The sequence below is a fragment of the Tupaia chinensis genome, unplaced genomic scaffold, assembly GCF_000334495.1.
Source record: "Tupaia chinensis unplaced genomic scaffold, TupChi_1.0 Scaffold000044_1, whole genome shotgun sequence".
In the NCBI taxonomy this organism is placed as follows: Eukaryota; Metazoa; Chordata; class Mammalia; order Scandentia; family Tupaiidae; genus Tupaia; species Tupaia belangeri.
The window spans coordinates 2,049,914-2,069,128 of NW_006159500.1; the positions used below are offsets into that span (position 1 = coordinate 2,049,914).

Sequence of the window (19,215 nt, forward strand, 5' to 3'; positions counted from 1 at the left end):
CTCAAAAAAAAAAAAAAAAGAACCAGGTCTGAACCAGGTGCAGTGGTGTGCACCTGTAGTCCCAGCTGGGAGACTAAGGCAGACAGATTAAGATATGGTGAGAATCTTAAAAACACAGTGATTCAGCAGTGTGGTTAATATTTTAATGGAAGTTTTACTAATCATTATATACATTTACTCTTTTGACAATTTTGGCATGGATATATGCAAGATAGTATGGTAAGTTTTCAAGAAATACCAAGATGAATACTATACATTTCTTCTTTTAGAGTTCCTAAAACTACTACAGATAAGTTTAAAAAAAAAAAAAAGGGTGACCAGAAATTTTGCATGTTTTTCTACACAAAAATGCATCATGACTTTTCCAACAACCCAATAAGTGACATGAGGTAGGTATACCCACTATGAGGGGAAGTGATCACATTTCATTACGAAATTAAATGCTTTGAGAAAAAAGATGGGATCCAAATGGTCCTTGAAAGACATGTAGAATTCAGAAGCACACAAATGGAGAGAAGAGCACTCCCGGGCTGGACCCTGGATGAGCAAAGACAGCAGCAGCCTGGAAAAGTCAAGAGCTAGTTAGGAAAACAGTAATATGTCTGATTTGGCTGGAGTACAGGCTGTGTGGCGGGGGAGAGTAAAGTGGGAAGGAAGGAATAGCAGAGCAGACTGTAGAGGGGTTTGGTGGAAGGAGTTGACACCCAATCCTGATGACAGACCCAACAATTTAAATTTCCCCATTGACCTTCTCTCCCTATACCACTGATTGCCCAGTTCTGTGCCTGGGCCTGTGCCGTCAACCCTGGGATATGGGTGAGGGGTAAAACTGGCAGGAGCTCTGAAGACTGTTTCACAAAATAATGAAGTCGCCAAAGATATCAAAGAGAAGATGGGTGGAGACAGAGGACAAATACGGCTTGAGAGTGGGAAGGCCAGTTTCTGGGGAATTTTTTAAAGTGGGAACACGAATGATGTGGGAGAGGCATCTGCTGTAATGAAGAATTTTCAGAAGTTTGGATGCTTGATATGCCATGAAGCTGGAGGAAATCTCAGAATAGCTGCATTGCTTTCCAAGGCTTTCTGCAATCAGATCTTCAGTGTTTTCTTTAGGCTGTGCTGAGATGGGTCTTAAGGTGAGAGTGAGAAAGCTCTGTTTCACTCAACTTATGTATTATCTGTACACAGCATGGGTTTCCCCCATAGTGGCTTAAGGGGCTGCTGGTGGTGGGGCTGGAGGTGACCTAAGAGATGATGGAGAGAGGACAGGGGGCCTTTACCCTGTATCCTTCACCTCTACATCCACCACACTCAAATTTGTTTTATAAATTGTGCTTCTGCATACAATTTCCACTGGAAAAAAAGAGATAAAAGCAATTGAAAAACAGAGTGAAACCATCACGGAAGGATGAGAGGTATCCCTTGGGGATTCTAAGTTGAGAAATGTATTAGTAAGGTAAAGGAAGGGCTGTATAACTTAAGTGATTTACTGAAGATTGCACAGCTAGTGTATACAAAGCTAGAACTAAGACCCATTTTTATCAAACCACTTCTTCACCTCCTGCCAAGATTTTTAAAAAAGAATTATTTATTTTATTTGTTATTATTCTTCTCAATTTGACCAAAAAGAGACAGAGAGACAAAGAGAGAGAGAGAGAAAGAATAAGAAAGCAAGCCACCAGGTCCGGGACTCAAACTGCATTCAACCATGTGGGAGTCCAACACCTTAACCACTGAGCCATCTGCTGGCCCCAAGATTTTTTATTTTAAGAGAGATTTTTGCTATAGGGTACCTGTGCTTTCCAGAGAGACAGAGACAGAGAAACAGAAGTGAGAAATCACCCCCGCCCCCAGAAGCAGAGTGCAATCCTTTCTCCTCCATTCTCCTCTCGGAATTTTGGGCACACATGCACACATGTGCATGAGTTTCAAGCCACCATGTCTGGGACTTGAATAATGATCAACTACATGGGAGTCCAGTAATATAACCATTATGCCTTCTGCTGGTCTTCCAAGGCATTAAGATTTAAGATATCGCAAGCCTGTTCATTTTTTTAAAGTTTATTTTTTTCATGATTGAGAGAGAGAGACATCAACAATGTCTTCATACCACAATCCACCCTTAGCCCAAGCTAGTCAGCATCATGAGCATGTATGTGCATACATGTGTGTACAGGGAGACCTTGGGATGCAAACCCAGGACCTTCCACGTGGATTTAGCCTCACAGAGCCCTGGGTTACCTCTGTACCACCATAGTTGGCCCAAATTACACATTGTTAATTGTGGCCTTTACAGACAGCAAAATTCCTGTCTTTTTAATCTGGTATTTGTTATGGATCAGGTCACTTTTGTTTTATTTCGTATTCCTATGTCACTATGGTATATCTGTTTGCCTCCATCTTGGAATGTATGGGCTGAAAATATGTAAAGATCTTTTGCCTCAGAAGATCATGGACTTGACATCAGGTTCTAAACTTGTATTTCCTTTCTGTTCCCCTTACACCAACATATCTGCCAAATGGAACAAAGGTTAAAACATAATGACTCAAGCCATCAATGTACTAGGAGAAAACACAGGAAACGAATTTATGATCTCAGAGTAACAAAGGTCTTTATGACACGAAATCCGGAAGCTGCAAAAGAAAAGATTGATAAACTCAAGCCCATAAAAAAATTGCCACATGGAGAAAAACCACCATGGGTAAACTTCAGAAGTCCAGTAAACCAGAAGAGAGATTTTTTGCAATGTGTATTATACATAAAAGCCTACTTTCTAAATATATAGAGTTCTTATGAATCTATAAGGAAAAAACAATAGAAAAACAGGAAAAGGAATGTGAACAGAATTTACAAAAAAGGCAGTTCAAATGGGTCTATATTATCCATGTTTTTAGCTTCTGCAAAACTGATGCTTTAGCATCTGCCCTGCACGTACCTGCCAGATAATACCATGTTCTAGACAATCCAATACCATATGCTGGAGTCACCCTACTTTTGGCTTCCTGTCCCTCGCCATGCACTTCCCCCCAGTTCTCCTTTTTAAATGCAAATTAATCCAGAGTCTATACCTCCAACTGCCCTAATCACTCCTGAGCCAGTACCTGACAACTAGGGTTAGTCCCTATACCCCAGAGACTACTAAAAATTCAAACTAGCAAATCCTAAACCTGCTTACTCTGCCTCAGCTCTTCCTTACTTCAGAAACCACAATAAAAGCTCTTGCTAATAGCTCCCACCTCTCCCTCTGCCTCCTGACCAACCCTTTACTTCCCTGTATGATACATCACCTCGATCCCTGTGGCACAATGTGTCTCCTCTTGGGATCTGTGAGCAATAAACTATCATTTTAAGACCAAAAATCTGATCTGTTGGATTTCCCATACTTCAAATATGCAAATATGCTTTTAATATTTTATATATGTGTGTGTGTGTTTGTGTGTGTGTGTGTGTATTTAAGCTTTTTGCTATAGGGCAAGCACTTACCAGAGAGAGACAGAGAGAGGGAAGGTGAGATATCACCCTCTAAAGGGGATGGCCATATCACAATCCCTTCTCCATTCTCCTCTCAAGATTTTGGACATGCATGCACACATGGCTGATGAGATTCTTCAAGCTGCCAGGCCTGGGACTTGAACCATGGTCCACCATGTGGGAGTCCAGCACCTTAACCACCACACCACCTCCTGGCTCCAGCATACTATATTTTAAAACAGTTTTAAACATCTGAAAAGCAGCTCTACTCCATTTATTTTAGGATAAAGACTAAGATCAAATAATATTTTTCTCCCTATTAGAGTGACAAAGGTCAAAAAGTTAGATGGTACACAGTGATTGTATGAATAAAGAGACACTACTGTTGGTGAGATGTAAATGCTTTTTTTTGGGGGGGGGAGGTTTTCGCTATAGGGCGCGTGCGCTCGCCAGACAGACAGAGAGAGATATAGAGACAGAAAGCAAGAGATCACCCCTCTGGGGGGATGGTCACGCCACAATCCCTTCTACTCCATTCTCCTCTCGGGATCTTGGGCATGCATGCACACACACCCGGCAGGAGTTCTAAGCCAACGGGTCTGGGACACAAACCACGGTCAACTACGTGGGAGTCCAGCGACATAGCCATTACGCTAACTGCTGGTTCCTGTGAGATGTAAATTCTTACAACCTTTTGGAGAACCATAGTGATATTAAAAAGAAATTAAATCACAAACTTATGATTTTAGCAATTCTACTTCTGGGTAGATATTTTTAAAAAAACTGAAAGCTGTATTTTGAGAAGATATTTGTACACCTATAGCAGCTTTATTCACAGTAACTAAGATGTAGAAGCAACCCAATTGTCCACTGACAAATGAATGAATAAACAAAATGTGGTAGAAACACACCATGAACTATATTATTCAGTGTTAAAAAGCGAGGAAATTCTGACACATGTTCCAACATAGATGAACCTTGATAACATTATGCTAAGTAAAATAAGCCAGTCACATACTGTATGGTTCCACTCAGAGGAGACACATTTATAGAAACAGGAAGGAGAAAGAAGGTTGCCAGGGGCTGGAAGAAGGGTCAATCAGGGAGTTGTTACTTTTCAGTTTTACATATGAAAATGTTGTGGAGATTGGCTGAACCACAATGTGAATATATTTAACACTACTAAACTAGACATTTAAAAATGGTTAGGACTGTTTTTTCTCACAAATTTTTTTTTTTTTTTGGCGAGGTTTTTGCTATAGGGCATGTGTCCTTGCCAGAGAGACAGAGAGACAGAAAGACAGAAGTGAGAAATCACTCCCCAGGAGGGATGGCCATGCTGCAATCCCTTCTCCTCCATTCTCCTCTTGGGATCTTGGGCACGCACGCACACTCACCCAGCGTGAGTTTAAGCCACCAGGTTTGGGATTCGAACTGCGGTCAACTACATGGGAGTCCAGCAACATAGCCATTGCACCAATAGCTGGTCCCTTCACAAAGATTTTTAAAGAATGAGCAAACCTATTGACCCAGCAATCCCACTATTAGGAATTTGTCCTTTTACTAGGAAAATTCCACTATGAAATAATACATGTATTCCATATTCACTCTCTCATTATCTGTAAAGCAGATGATTGGAAGTGATCTGTAAGTCTTGTAATAGGGAACTGGTTAAATAAATATGCTCCATTCATGTTTTGAAATGCTATGCAAATAAAAATATAAAAATTATAGTTTATATAAAACAGTGTAAACAGTGTGTATATTATACTACCACTTGCTTGTTTGTGCCCAGACTTTCTGAAACGCTATGTTAAAGATTATTAATAATTGGTGCCTCTGAAGAGAGGGCTTTACACTGTAGAATAGGGTAAGAAGCTGACTGTTCTAGTCTATCGTGTTGCTAAATCTGTGTTTATAAAGAATAGAGGTTTATTTAGCTCATGATTTTGGAGGTCTGAGGTTTGGGGCCACATCTTGGTGTTGGGGTCTCAAGGTGGCACAGGATATCATATGGCAAAAGCTTGGGTATAGTTTTCTTACAAATCCATGTGTATCCAATTATAGGGCCCCACGTTAATGCCTAATCACATTTCAGAGGCCCCACTTTTTGAAACTATAATTGGATTAAGTCTTTACCTTCTCAGCACAATGGCTCACCATCCTTCAATATATGAATTTGGGGGAAGCAGACACATTCAGACCACAGCTCTGACTTCATTGCACACCATTCTACAACGTTTAAACTTTGTGCTATGTGCACATTTTACATACTATCAAATAGCCTTTGGGCCAGCTGGTGGCACGGTGTTGGGGCAGCTGTATCACACACAGCCGATGATGCAGTTTGGGTACCAGACCTGGCAGCTTGAGATACACAACTGGGGTGTGTGCATGCATGTACAAAATCCTGAGGAGAGGGAGGAGTAGGGGAAAGGGGATTGCAGGGGGACTGATCCTCATGGGAATGCTTTTATATTTTTTGTCTCTGTCTCTCACATGAGTGCATGTGCCCTCTGGCAAATTAAAAAAAAAAAAAGCTTTAAGAAAATGCTAACACCCTGGCAGAACAAACTTTATTACTTGGCTTCCTGCTAATCTGCTCTGTAATTTACTAGCCTGGCTTGCATCTCATTGTTTTTCCATTGAAAACCTGACCTTGCCTCACGAAAACTTTAGTAACTGCTTTACCTTAGCTGACTTTCTAGTGTGGACTCCTGCCGTGTCATTTGACTGATGTTACCTGTAAATCTAGTTACTAGCCAGCCAAATTCCCAGCCTTACTCCCTTCTGTTTATTCCCCTAAAATCCACCCAAACAACAACAGTACTTTTTTCTATCCACCTCCATATTTACTGTATTTTCCTTGAACAAAGAATTCTTTGTTTCAATCCTTATGCTTCTATCTTTAGTCTCTAATACATTCAAATGGTTCTTGAATTATTGTCTTTTGCAAAATGCCCATTTTCTACCGAGAGTCACAAGTTTTCAAAAATCAACTTACTTTTTCTGCTGAGGAACTTTCTCAAAGGAGAAAATGATACTAAAGTATTTCTCCCGATCTTCACTTTAAAAAGCAACATTTGATCACAGTGACTATTTGAAAAACCAGCATCCCAGTTTGGATTATTACTTTTAATATTTAATCCGGTTGCTACAATAGTAGCTAAAGAATCAATGAAAAAATAGGTGACTAAAATTTATTAGACATATAATTAAAATAAATACATTCACACTCAAACGAAGGCTGCATCATGTCAGTAAACAAAAAGAGATAAAAGGGAAGAGAAGAAAGTAAGCCACACAGATGAGGGGACCGATGTGACACTCAGTGTAGGGCCACTGCCACATTTTCCTCTCCTTCCTACCCTGGGTCTAGCATATTGTAGAGGCCCAGTAAAGATTTGCAGATAACTTCAGACAGGAGGTTAAGAGGAGAACCAATTTTTCTTCTTTGTCTCTAATTTTCAGCACTCTTTTGACTCCCACTTGCCACTAATCAGAGCCTGTTGAGAGAATAGATTTTTCCTTTTTCGTTTTCTAGAGAGATTTTTGCTATAGGGTACATGCACTCGCTGGAGAGATGGAGACAGAAAACGAGAAATCACCCCTCAGAGGCGATGGCCACACCACAATCCCTTCTCCTCCATTCTCCTCTTGGGATTTTGGGTATGCGCACAACTGTGCCTGGCTTGAGTTTTTTTAAGCTGCTGGGTCAGAGATTCGAACTGTGATTGACTATATGGGAGTCCAGCACCGTAACTATTATACTACCTGCTAATCCTGAAACTAAGGTTTTTCTAACAACCCAGCTTCCCGGCCTGAACCAACCTTCATGTTTATCATTTTGAAGGTGTCAAGAATGAGGACAACCTCACATAGGACTTTCTTTTCTCTTACCCTGAACTCTTCTTAGTGTATAATATTACTGACTGAATTTAGGGGTGTTAATCTACCTTGAAAAGTGGAATATGGTCTATATTCTTGTCACACTAATAAAAATTTTCAGTTTTTGTAAATAGGTGTGAGCTATTGATATAGTGATAAATGTTGATAGCTCGAATATTTAAGTGTATTCCATGCATGTTTCAAAGTGTTCTTCCATACTGGAAAAATATTTAAATTTCCACTCACTGTCAGAGTGCAAACAATAATAACAAACAACAACAAATTTACAGGAAGAATGAAACCTATCTGTACTGTTGAATAAACTATCTGTCTGTTTAAAGTTTCTTGCCAGCCAAGTAAAATCTTGAAAAAAAATCATTCTTGCAAGGCTGTCTGGATGTCTGAAGAAAAAGCGAGAACATGCCAACAACAGCAAGATTTGTAAAAAGATTTAAAGTAAATTTAGTAGTTTTTTAAAGCACATTCTTTCTAAGTGTGGCTATTTGTGAGGTGTAATAAACTAAGGACAGGAAAACTAAAGAGAAATATTTAAATAACAGTATTACATATTTATCTTTATTTTTGTTTTAATAAATTGTTTATTTTAAAAGTCAATTGTAAAATTCTAAAATAATCATGTTTAAATGTGTGAATGTTACGTGTAAAAAAGTAGGAGACAGATACAGGCTTTCCTGCATTCACTCAGATAAGTAACCCAGGGCAAGCCTCAATCTTTCAGAATCTCTGAGATGGGAATAAGGTATTTCAAGATTCCTGTTCTTTTCAGTACCATCATGAAAATTAAGTTACGAACTAGAAACTACTTTGACTGTAGGCTCCTTAGGGGTGGGAAATCTTATCAACTTTGTAACCAGTAACTTGATTAACTTAAGTATAAAAGAATTTTAAAACATTTTAATTCCCTGAAAACATTTTAAAATTTCTTTAGGGATTAGTTCAAACTCATAAGTAACCCTATAAAAGGCACAACCCTGGTCAGCTGCTATGGATCAGAAGTAGTGTAATGCTCTGCAATGCTGAAGCCATGTGAAGGGCCTTGAGGTCTCCCCAAACATGCTAGGTATGTATGCATGTGTGCCCATGATCCTGATTGACTGAGGCTGGTGGTAGACTGTGTTAAGAACCTATTGGGGCGACCAACAGATGGCATAATGGTTATGTCTCTGGACTCCCACATAGCCAACTGCGGTTTGAGTCATGTACCCGGCAGCTTGAAACTCATCGGTGTATGTGTGTGCATGCCCAAAATCCCAAGAGAAAAATGGAGGAGAAGGGATTGAGGCATGGCTATTCCCCCTGGGGGGCAATTTCTTACTGTGTCTTTGTCTGTCTCTATTTCTCTGGTAAGTGCATGTGCCCTACAGCAAAAAAATAAATAAATAAAAAATAAAATAAATCTCTCTTAAAAAAAAAGAGAGATTGGCTGGCAAGTAGCATGGTGGTTAAGGTGCTGGACTCTCACATGGCTTTCTGCAGTTCAAGTCCCAGACCTGGTAGCTTGCTTTCTCACTTTCTTTCTCCCTCTCTCTCTGGCCAAATAAAAAAAAATAGTAATAATAAATAAAACAATTCTAAAAACAATCATGTAGTAGGTTTTTTTTTTTATTTAAAAGAGCCTATTGGGTGTGCCTGCTTTTCTGTCTCTCTCTCTCTCTCTCTCTCTCAAGGAATAGATGATGAATGAGTGAATAAATAAACTCAAGAAAATAAATAAGTCCAAACTAGAAATAAAGGTTTAGAAGCATCAGAAAAGAATTAATATTTTTAGTAATTAGAATTTTTTATTTGAAAAGACCTGAAATATATTTATCTGGTATCTGCCTTAAGAGAACCAATTGTACAAGAATCTTTTGAATGCATGATTGTCTTAGTAGAAGAGATAACCCAACCTACTCAATAACAAGAAAACAAATAACTCTATCATTAACAAACAGGGAAAGACCTAATTAGATATTTCTCAAAAGAAGACATACAAATAGCCAACAGATATATGAAAAAATGCTCAGCATCTCTTATGTCAGAGAAGTGCAAATGAAAACCACAATGAAATGACTCTTCATACCTCAAGGATAAAAATAAATTCATAGTAGATCCCATGGATATGGATGAAATATCCCCTCTATGTCTTACTGCCTTCAAAAAGCCTTCCCAGATCACCTCGGCCCACCATGATTTATCTTTCCTCTTAATTATAATAATACTTTTTGTACCTTCCAGGTCCACAACCATATTTTCCTTTCATTGACAATTAACAAATCAAGCTTTGTTCCCAAATTATGTTTACAAAGAATAGGAACCTTATGTCTATGAGTCCCTGTGGTAATTAGCACAATCTAGCACACCAGAGGTGGTCAAAAACAAAGGAGGGGTTGAAGGATTAACTTGATTTCAGTAGCACTAATAATAACAATAACAAGCATCTCTTAGCACAGTGCCTAGCACATAGTGGTTGCTTTATAAATATTTGCTAAAGGGATTAATATCTATCATTATTCTTGGCAGACTTTACTGAATTTTGTTACAGGGTAAATGCACTTGGCAAAGAGTGACACACACACACACACACACACACACACACACAGAGAGAGAGAGAGAGAAAGAGAGAGAGAGAGAGAAGAGTGAGAAAGCACCCCCTGGGGGGGGGGCTGACCACACCACAGTCCCTTCTCCTCCATTCTCTTCTTATACACATATAAACAAGGTAAATGTACTTGGCAAAGAGTGACAGAAAGAGACAGAGAGAAAGAGAGAGAGAGAGGGAGAAAGAGAAAGAGTGAGAAAGCACTTCCTGGAGTGAGGATGTCCCCACCACAGTCCCTTCTCCTCCATTCTTCTCTTGTATGCACACACACACACACACACACACACACACACGCACAAGCGCCTGGTGTGTTTCTTAAGTGATGTCTGAGACTCCAACCACACAGCTGGCCACGTGGAATCTAGCCGCCCCAACCATACCACTGGCTGGCCCACACAGATTTGTATACAGATACCTCCATTCTTATCAGATCTGACATGTAGCTAAAACTTGAATATTTTTCTTAATTACACATTTTGTAATAAGTCCAAGAGTCAATCATCTTAAATATAATCTGCTTTAGTAATGGTGACATAGCAACAAACATAATCCATCTTCATCTTCTCACCCATGATGTCTTGTGAACATCCTCAGTCTTTTACAGAAATTCCTATTCTATTCTGAGTCACACGTCTACTTAGCATTTCTGTACAATGTTCTCTCTCCTTCCTGCCTATCAAGTGCTCCTGTACTTCCTTTTCTCTAACCTTTGGCTAAGTCAAATCATAGACTTAACAATGATTGGCATAAGAACTATTTGCAGGAAGTGAAGAGAAGAAGGGAGAAGTCAACTGGATTTTGATGAAAACCAGAGTCAAAAGCAAGATAATATAGTGCTTTGATTTTAGCTCATAGCATTAAGGCGAAAATGGTTTAATAGCTTACAAGTCTTGAAAAAGTTTTAAATATGACATACTGACACTTGACAAGTGAGGTAACATTTGTAAATCAGTGCTATCTTACATAGGCATATACACACACAAATAGAAATTCTAACTTGGGGAATTCAATGAAAGCTATATGAGAGGTCTTCCGAAAGTTCATGAAAAATGTATATTTTGAAAAAACTATGCATGGATTTAAAAAAAATGTTTAGACAAAATAATTATATCATTCCATGAACTTTTTTTTTGTTATAGGGTGCATGTGCTTAAGGGAGGGTATGTGGGAGGGAGGGAAGAAGTGACTTCCCTCCTGGGGGGGGATGATCATACTGCTATCTCTTCTCTTCTATTCTCCTCTCTGGATTTTGGGCATGTATGCACACTTGCCCAGTGTGTCTTTCAAGCCACTGGATCCAGGACTCAGACTATGCAGTTTGCCACATAGGATCCAATGCCTTAATGACCATGCCACCAGCTGACCTGTCCATGAACTTTTTAAATTCTCTTTGTGGCTTATATTAAGCCTGGATGTGTGACAGCATTTAATATGATGCCCATTGGAGAGAACACTGGTGCATCATCTTTGGAAAACTATTTTAAGGTATCTACTAAAGCCAAATATTAAACTTAGACCATGATGTAGCAATCCCACTCCTAGGTTTATATCCAAGATAAATGAATTCATAAGTATAAAACATGTACAAGAACAGTAGAATACTGTACAGCAATGAGAAACTGTCACATACAAAGCTATTAATGAATCTCACATATAATAATATTAATTGCCTCACAGATATGAGCAAAGGAAGCTAGAGACAAAAACATATTGTACAATTCCATTTATATGGGGTACAAGAAGAAGCAAACTAACATATAGTGATAAATCAGAAAGTAGTTGTCTTTGCTGAGAGTGATGACTGGGAAGGATTTCCAGGAAACCCCTGGGACTATATCTTGATCTGACTGGGAATATGGTAGAAGAAAAGATAAATTCCAAGAGCCATTTGAAAGTAATATTTAACTCTCAAACTGACAAAGAGAACACAGAAAGAAAGCTAGGGCTGGCAAAATTGATGAATTCAGTTCTGAATGCAGTAGTTCTGAATGCATTGTTGTGTTATTTATATAAAAATAATTTGTGTGGGCATATATAAAAATCCACTGAGCAGTTTGCTTACTATTTGTGAGCTTTACCATATATATGTTATACCATAAGAGAAAAAAAAATTTTAAAGAAGAAAATGGGGTCAGATCTCATTTTCTGTGAATAAGAAAAGTTTATAGAGTGCCAGGCTTCATAGTCAGGCAGAATGGCCAAGTTGGGGAGCAGAAACCCAGAACTAACCACAGTCTGCTTAGTGGCTTAGTTCCCCACTCTTCGAACATTCATCCCAAAGAGTGAATTAATACAGTGTAGTTCTTGCCCTGTGCTTAATGTGATTATGTTAGTGAGGAACTTTAGATTTTCTATGCAAAATATTTTATGATGAGAAGATATTCAATAAATACTTGAAAATGACTAAGCACCAACTGACAGATGTGGCTTGTAAATGCTGGAATTGTTGAGAGGTTGGAGAAATACTTGTGAACTGGATACTCTGTTCTGAAGGACAAGAAAACTGAAACAGATGCAGGGATTGCAAAGTATGGCCTATGTGAGGATTCAGTTTTCTTTTTAGTTTGAATGGCACTGTCCTTTTAAGGGGCAATGTGAGTAAGTAGATTTATGGATAGGCATGTATTTTGAACATATGCCAGTTGGGAGGGCACCTGAATTTATTACTTCTACAAAATGGAGAGTCCTTGCCCAGAAGAACATCAACAGAAAATGAGCAGTGCCTAAGTAAATGATTAGACTGTAAAAATTGTTTGGGCCCAAACTTCAGAGAGCTGTGAATGCCACCCCCTAACACATTCCTCAGGCAATAGATTAAAAAAAATATGTCATAACTTTTCTGACGACCTAATATTTCTACTACATTTTTAGTGACTTCTACTAAAATCCTCAGTCCCTCAAAGTCATCCATGAGGGCTGGACTCAACCTCGTCCATCTCCTGTTAATGTTGATGTTTTGACTTCTTACCATGAATAATAAATGTTCTTAATGTCAACCAAAACTGTGAATCCTTCGTAGAAGGTTTTCAATTTAGTTTACTCAGCGCCATCAGAGGAATCACCATCTACAAGAGCTAGAGCCTTATGAAATGTATTTCTTAAATAATGAGACTTGGAAGTCAAAATAACTCTTTCATATATATGCTATAAAATGGAGGCTATGTTAGCTGGCATGAAAACAACATTATTTGCTTTGTACATCTCCATCAGCGGTCTTGAGAAGCCAGGTACATTGTCATTGAGCACTAATATTTGGAAAGAATATCTTTTTTCTTTTTTTTCCTGAGCAGTTGGTCTCAACAGTGGTCTAAAATTATTCAGTAAACAGTGCTGTAAACAGATGTGCTGTCCTCCAGGCTTTGTTGTTCCATTTGCAGAGTAGAGAAGATTTAGCATAATCCTTAAGGGCCCTAGGATTTGGGGAATGATAAGTGAACATTGGCTTTAACTTAGTTGCGAGCTGCATTAGCTCTGTCTTAGTCCATTGTTGTGTTGCTTACAGAAAATATCTACGACTGGATGATTTACAAAGAATAGAGTCTTGGGGCCAGCAGGTGGTATGGTAGGTTAAGGTGCTGGACTCCTCAACCATGGCTCTAGTCCTAGGCATGATAGAATGAAACTTATGCCAGACACATGTGGGTGTGTGTGTCCAAAATCCTGAGAGGAGAACGGAGGAGAAGGGATTGTGGTATGGTCACACACCTGATGGATGATTTCTCCTTCTTTCTCTCCATATCTCTCTGTCTTTCCAGTGAGTGCATATGCCCTGTAGTACAAATCTAAAAAAAAAATCTTCTTTGACTTATAATTCCAGTAGCTGAGAAGTCCAAAAATGTGTGTCAGCATCATAACATAGCTAATAGAAGCAAAGAGGATGACAGGTATGTGCAGAGAGAGAGAGAGACCTGGAAGCAGATATCTTCCTTTTATAACAATCCACACTTATGAGAATTAACACCTTCTCATGAGAGCTAGAACTCACAGGGTCTCACTAGGAAATACTAATCCATTCATGAGAATGATGCCTCTGTGATTTAATCACCACTCACTAAGACTCAGTTCTTATAGGTCTTACCACCTTGTCTCAACACTGTTACACCAGGGACCACATTTTGAAAGCTCCCAACAAGAGAATAAGTCTGTCCTTTGAAGCTTTGAAAGTAGGCACTGACTCCTCTCTGGAAAAGTCCTCATTGATAACTTCTAATATAAGGCTGTTTCATCTAGATTAAAAATCTGTTGTGTAGCATATCCACCTTCATCAATGATCTTGGCTAAATCTTCTGGATAATTTATTGCAGTTTCTACATTAACAACTTACTGCTTTACCTTATACTTTCATGTTATGAGGATGGCTTCTTTTCTTAAACCTCATGAACCAACCTCTGCTAGCTTCAAATTTTCCTTCTGTAGCTTCCTTCTCACCTTCACAGAATTAAAGAGATTTAGGACCTTGCTCTAGATTAGGCTTGGCTTTGGAGAATGCTATGGCTGAATTGATCTTCTATCTAGACCACTAAAACTGTCTCTATGTCCGGACCAGCAGATGGAATAATGGTTATGTCACTGGACTCCCACGTAGTCAATTGCAGTTTGAGTCCTGGACCAAGCAGCTTAAAACTCATGCTGGGTGTATGTATGTGTGTGTGTGTTGGGGGGTGGAGGTCGGGGGGGGGAGGATTCTCTTGTTAGGAGCTTTCAAAATGTGGTCCCTTATTTTCTGTCTCTGCCTCTCTCTGTCTCTCTGGCGAGGTGAGTGCATGTGCCCTATAGCAAAAATCTCTCTTAAAAAAAAAAAAAAACTGTCTCCATGTCAACAAAAAAGTTGTTTCTATCATCATTTGTGTGTTCACTGGAGTAGCACTTTAATTTCCTTCAAGAACTTTTCCCTTGCAGTCACAACTTGGCTAGCTGTTTGGTATAAGAGGCCTAGCTTTTGGCCTAACTCAGCTTTTCACATGTCTTTCTCACTAAGAAAACTCTTTTCCAGTATTTTATTTCAAGTGGGAAATGTATAAATCTTCCTTTCACTTGAACACTTACAGGACATTATAAGGTTATCAATTGGCCTAGTTTCAATATTGTTTTGTCTTGGGCAATAGGGAGGCCTAAGAAGAGGAGAGAGATGGTGGAAGGGAGCAGTCAGAACACATACACTTGTCGATTAAATTTGCTGTCCTACATGGGCTTGGACTGTGGCACTACAAAATTATGATAATAGTAACATCAAAGATAACTAATCATAGGTCATAGATATATAATAATAATAAAGTCTGAAATATTGTGAGATTTACCATAATGTGACACAGAGACACGAGGTGAGCATATGCTATTAGAAAAATGGTGTCAATAGACTTGGCTCAATACAGAGTTGTCACAAAACTTCAACTTCTAAAAAAAAGCAGTACCTATGAAGAGCAATAAAGTACAACACGACAAACCAAAGTATGCCTATATTGAAAGGAACATTGTGTCTTCAGAGAGAAGAGACCAAGATTGAGAGAACGAAAAGGTCGAAAGAAAAGGCTAAAGCAGATATGGTAAGAGATTAACGTCTGAGGGATCTGAGTGACTATACATGGGGATTCTTTGTACTATTCTTGCATTTTTCCTGCATGTATAAAATTATGTCAAAATAAAAAAAGGCCAAAACTATTGAAAAAAGTAAACAGTTCAGCAATGTGAATCTTATTTTATATATACATATAAAATATCATTTAAAAATTACTTTTTTATCGTATTCTATGCTAATGTAGTTTTTCTTCTTGACTTTGTATAAATTCTGGTTTTGCCCTAAAACTTTGAAAACTTATTTGTATTACAATTATAAAATGTCTAAGAATGTTTTATTCAGTTATATGTACATACTTTAACAGTGTGGAATTTAAATGCCCTCAAAATAATTTTCTAAAGAACAGCTCACTACCATGACAAGATAATAGTTGCATATATTATTATTTTTCAGAAAACTTCTCATATATGTATATTTTCCAAATGTTCATCTTGACTTTTAAAAATCAGACAATGAGAATATTTAATTTATCATAATCACCTTTTTATCTTTTTGCTGATAGTTAATAACAGATTTCAGTGCTACCTTGCAGAACAATATTTAGTTAGGTAAATGTTTCTTTTACCATATAAGATCTTTTTTTAAGAGAGATTTTTGCTATAGGACATATGCACTCTCCAGAGAGACAGAGAGACAGAAAGCAAGAAATAACCCGCTGGGAGGATGGCCATGCCACAATCACTTCTCCTCTTTTCTACTCTTGGGATCTGGGCATATACATGCACCCAGCGTAAGTTTCAAGCCACTGGGTCTGGGACTGGAACTGTGGTCGACTACATGGGAGTCCAGTGATGTAACCATTACACCATCTGCTAGTCCTGAGGAGATCTTCTGTGTTCATTTTGCAGAAGCAAATGTAGTACATATAGCAGTGAGAGAATTCTTCTTTTGTATTTCATATATGAAACCATAAAATGTAAGTAACTGACTATATGTATATGCAAATGCTTACTATGCTATGAAAGTATCAGAACCTCTACTACTACATTAGTTTAAAATTACATGATGAGCTCTCTGAAGAGCAGGCAAAACCCATTTTATTTGCAAGTGCTTCGGATAGTAACTATTGCCTACAGGATGTATGTAATAAATACTTTTGCTGATACTGGCTTCATCTGAATTTTAAAATAGGTGATGATTCAGGTTTTTCTACAATAATATATAAAAAGACATGTACCTCATTTAGAAAAAGGAAAGCTGGCGTTTGAGATAAATCAACAAACCGCTCATCTTGAATGTTGATTGTGGGTGCTATGGCATGAATTGGTTCTTGATCTGCTTCATCTTTCTCTTCTTCCTCTTCTTTTTCTGTGTCTGTGGCACTGTCTTCCATTTTTCACGATTCTAAAATAAAAGCATTCCATATTTAGCTATTCACTGATGAGATAACATTAATAAAGAAATAATGAAAGTAAGCAAAATCAACCAGAATAAGCTCTTCTTTAATGAAACTATAAGTCCAGAAAGTTAGCTTTGTCTCATTATTATAAAAGGTTGCCTTGTTGTAATGATACCCTGTTGCTACATGTCAATCAATCATTCTATTTTTAAAAAGTAGGTTATTGTTACAATGGAGAAATAAAACACATAATTAGGGACCAGCAGGTGGTGTGGTGGTTAAAGGCACTGGACTCCCACATGGCCAACCACAGTTCGAGTCTCGGACCTGGTGACTTGCTTTCTCACTTCCTTCTCACTCTCTCTCTCTCATTCTGTCCTTCTATGGTCAAATACGTAAGTAAATAAATAAATTTAAATAAAATAATTCTTTAAAACATACACACATAATTATAATATAAGCTCTATGAGGGCAGAAGCTTAATTTCTGAGTTTACTAAGCACCATAGAGGCATTCTATTACTGTTTGTTGAATGGATAAATGACTACAACCTTCACCCTTAAAATGTAACACAAAGTTAAATGCAATAATTTTGGGAAAATTTAAAGCAACAGTCAGTCTGAGATATGGACATGAATAAGGTAAGGCAATGCAGAAACAGGTTTTCAGGGAGCCAAGCCTATGGAAGGCACAATGATTGCACTGGTGGCAGGGCTGGTAGGTGTCTGATCTCAAGCACAGACTCTTTGCTTTCCATTAAGTGCATGAAACAAAATGATTATAGTGAAAGTGCAAGTCAATATCAACCTAGACATTTATGAATCAAATAGACAAGACGCTATCCCACTGTCCCAAAACACACTTTGCTTTCTGACACCTCTATAATCTATAATTTGTACATAATTCCATTGTTACCCTTAACATACTGCATTATAATTTACTGTTTTTCATATTGTCTTCCTTATTAGACTTCTTTTTTTGGAGAGGTTTTTTGCTATAGGGCGCGTGCGCTCGCCAGACAGAGAGAGACAGAGAACAGAAAGAGAGAAATCACCCCCCAGGGGGGATGGTCACACCGCAATCCCTTCTCCTCCATTCTCCTCTCAGGATCTTGGGCACGCACGCACATGTGCCTGGCGTGAGTTTTAAGCCACCGGGTCCGGGACGCGAACTGCGGTTGACTACGTGGGAGTCCAGTGACATAGCCATTACTCTAACTGCTGGTTCCCCTTATTAGACTTCTTGAAACAAGAACTATATTGTATTTCTCATGCACTTTCAACTGAGCAAGAAAAACATAGAGTAGAACGCGTGCTGAAAATAATTGACTGAGAAAGTAACACATAGAGTAGAACGCGTGCTGAAAATAATTGCCAATGGAACAATTGTAGTTCTGCTGTAGCTCTGCTACTCTTCTGGTGTCCAAAGAATATTTTAATTATAAATAATTTATTTGGTTTTCAGAAGTAAAATGCTTAAATGCTAAATCAATTAAGTAAAAATAATCCATTCACTACTTATTGGGAAGTTAGTTTGTCCCAAACCAAAATCCCACAGAAGCAAAGCTAAGGTTCTTCTGTGATTGCTGTAGGCAACTGCCAACCTCAGCTTTGGAGAATTTTCTTCTCTAAATCATACGTCTCAACAGGGCCATCTACACAATTTGTAAGACCAGTGTGAAAAGAAAAAGTGAGGGTCCTTGTTTAAAAAGCAAGAGAAATGTGCTATCAAGGTTACTAAAATGTAAAGTTTTCTCTTTAAAAGTATTACGTTACTTATGAAATATAACAGTGATAAATGAACCAAACATGAACTTACAAATTGCAAGAACATTATTTTGGTGTTTTAATTTTATATAATAAATTCAATAATGCAATATCTTGATTAATCATAATATCATTCTGGCTCACTTTTCTGAAAATTCATTTATTAGATCACCAAACTTTGTACTTTGTACAACTCATTTTCAATTGATACAGCTGAAAGTGATGTCAGTACCTCTTAGGAAATGTAAGATGACAAATAATTTTTGGCATTTTTTAATTTTGAGAAGACTCCCCCTGCCCATGCCGCTGTTACTGGAGTTGTTAAAAGTATTTGTAGGCTATGACAATAGTTTCTGAGAAACTGTTTCAAAATACAACATCTAGAGCTAATGATTCTTATAGAATAATTTCCCCCAAAAGATTTAACTCTTTATACTAATCAGTGTCATGTATGAACTTAATTTAAAATGTTAGTTTGCTATTTTAATGTTTCCTTTGCCATTTCCTGTAACTTGTGGAGGCTGTTCAAGAATCTTAAAGTGACTTTATGGTTTGTATAAGCACCAAAACACT

At 38.0% G+C, this 19,215-nt stretch overlaps 1 protein-coding gene across 1 annotated transcript in view; it reads right to left on the reverse strand.

Moving 5' to 3' along the window:
• Positions 1-19,215, reverse strand: part of CCDC146 (coiled-coil domain containing 146) — a 169,552-nt gene that overhangs the window by 133,865 nt on the left and 16,472 nt on the right. Inside the window, exon 2 of the mRNA XM_027773352.1 lies at positions 16,715-16,881. Within this exon, the coding sequence (XP_027629153.1) occupies positions 16,715-16,870 (156 nt within the window). The 5' untranslated portion in view covers positions 16,871-16,881. The remainder of the gene's footprint in view (positions 1-16,714; positions 16,882-19,215) is intronic.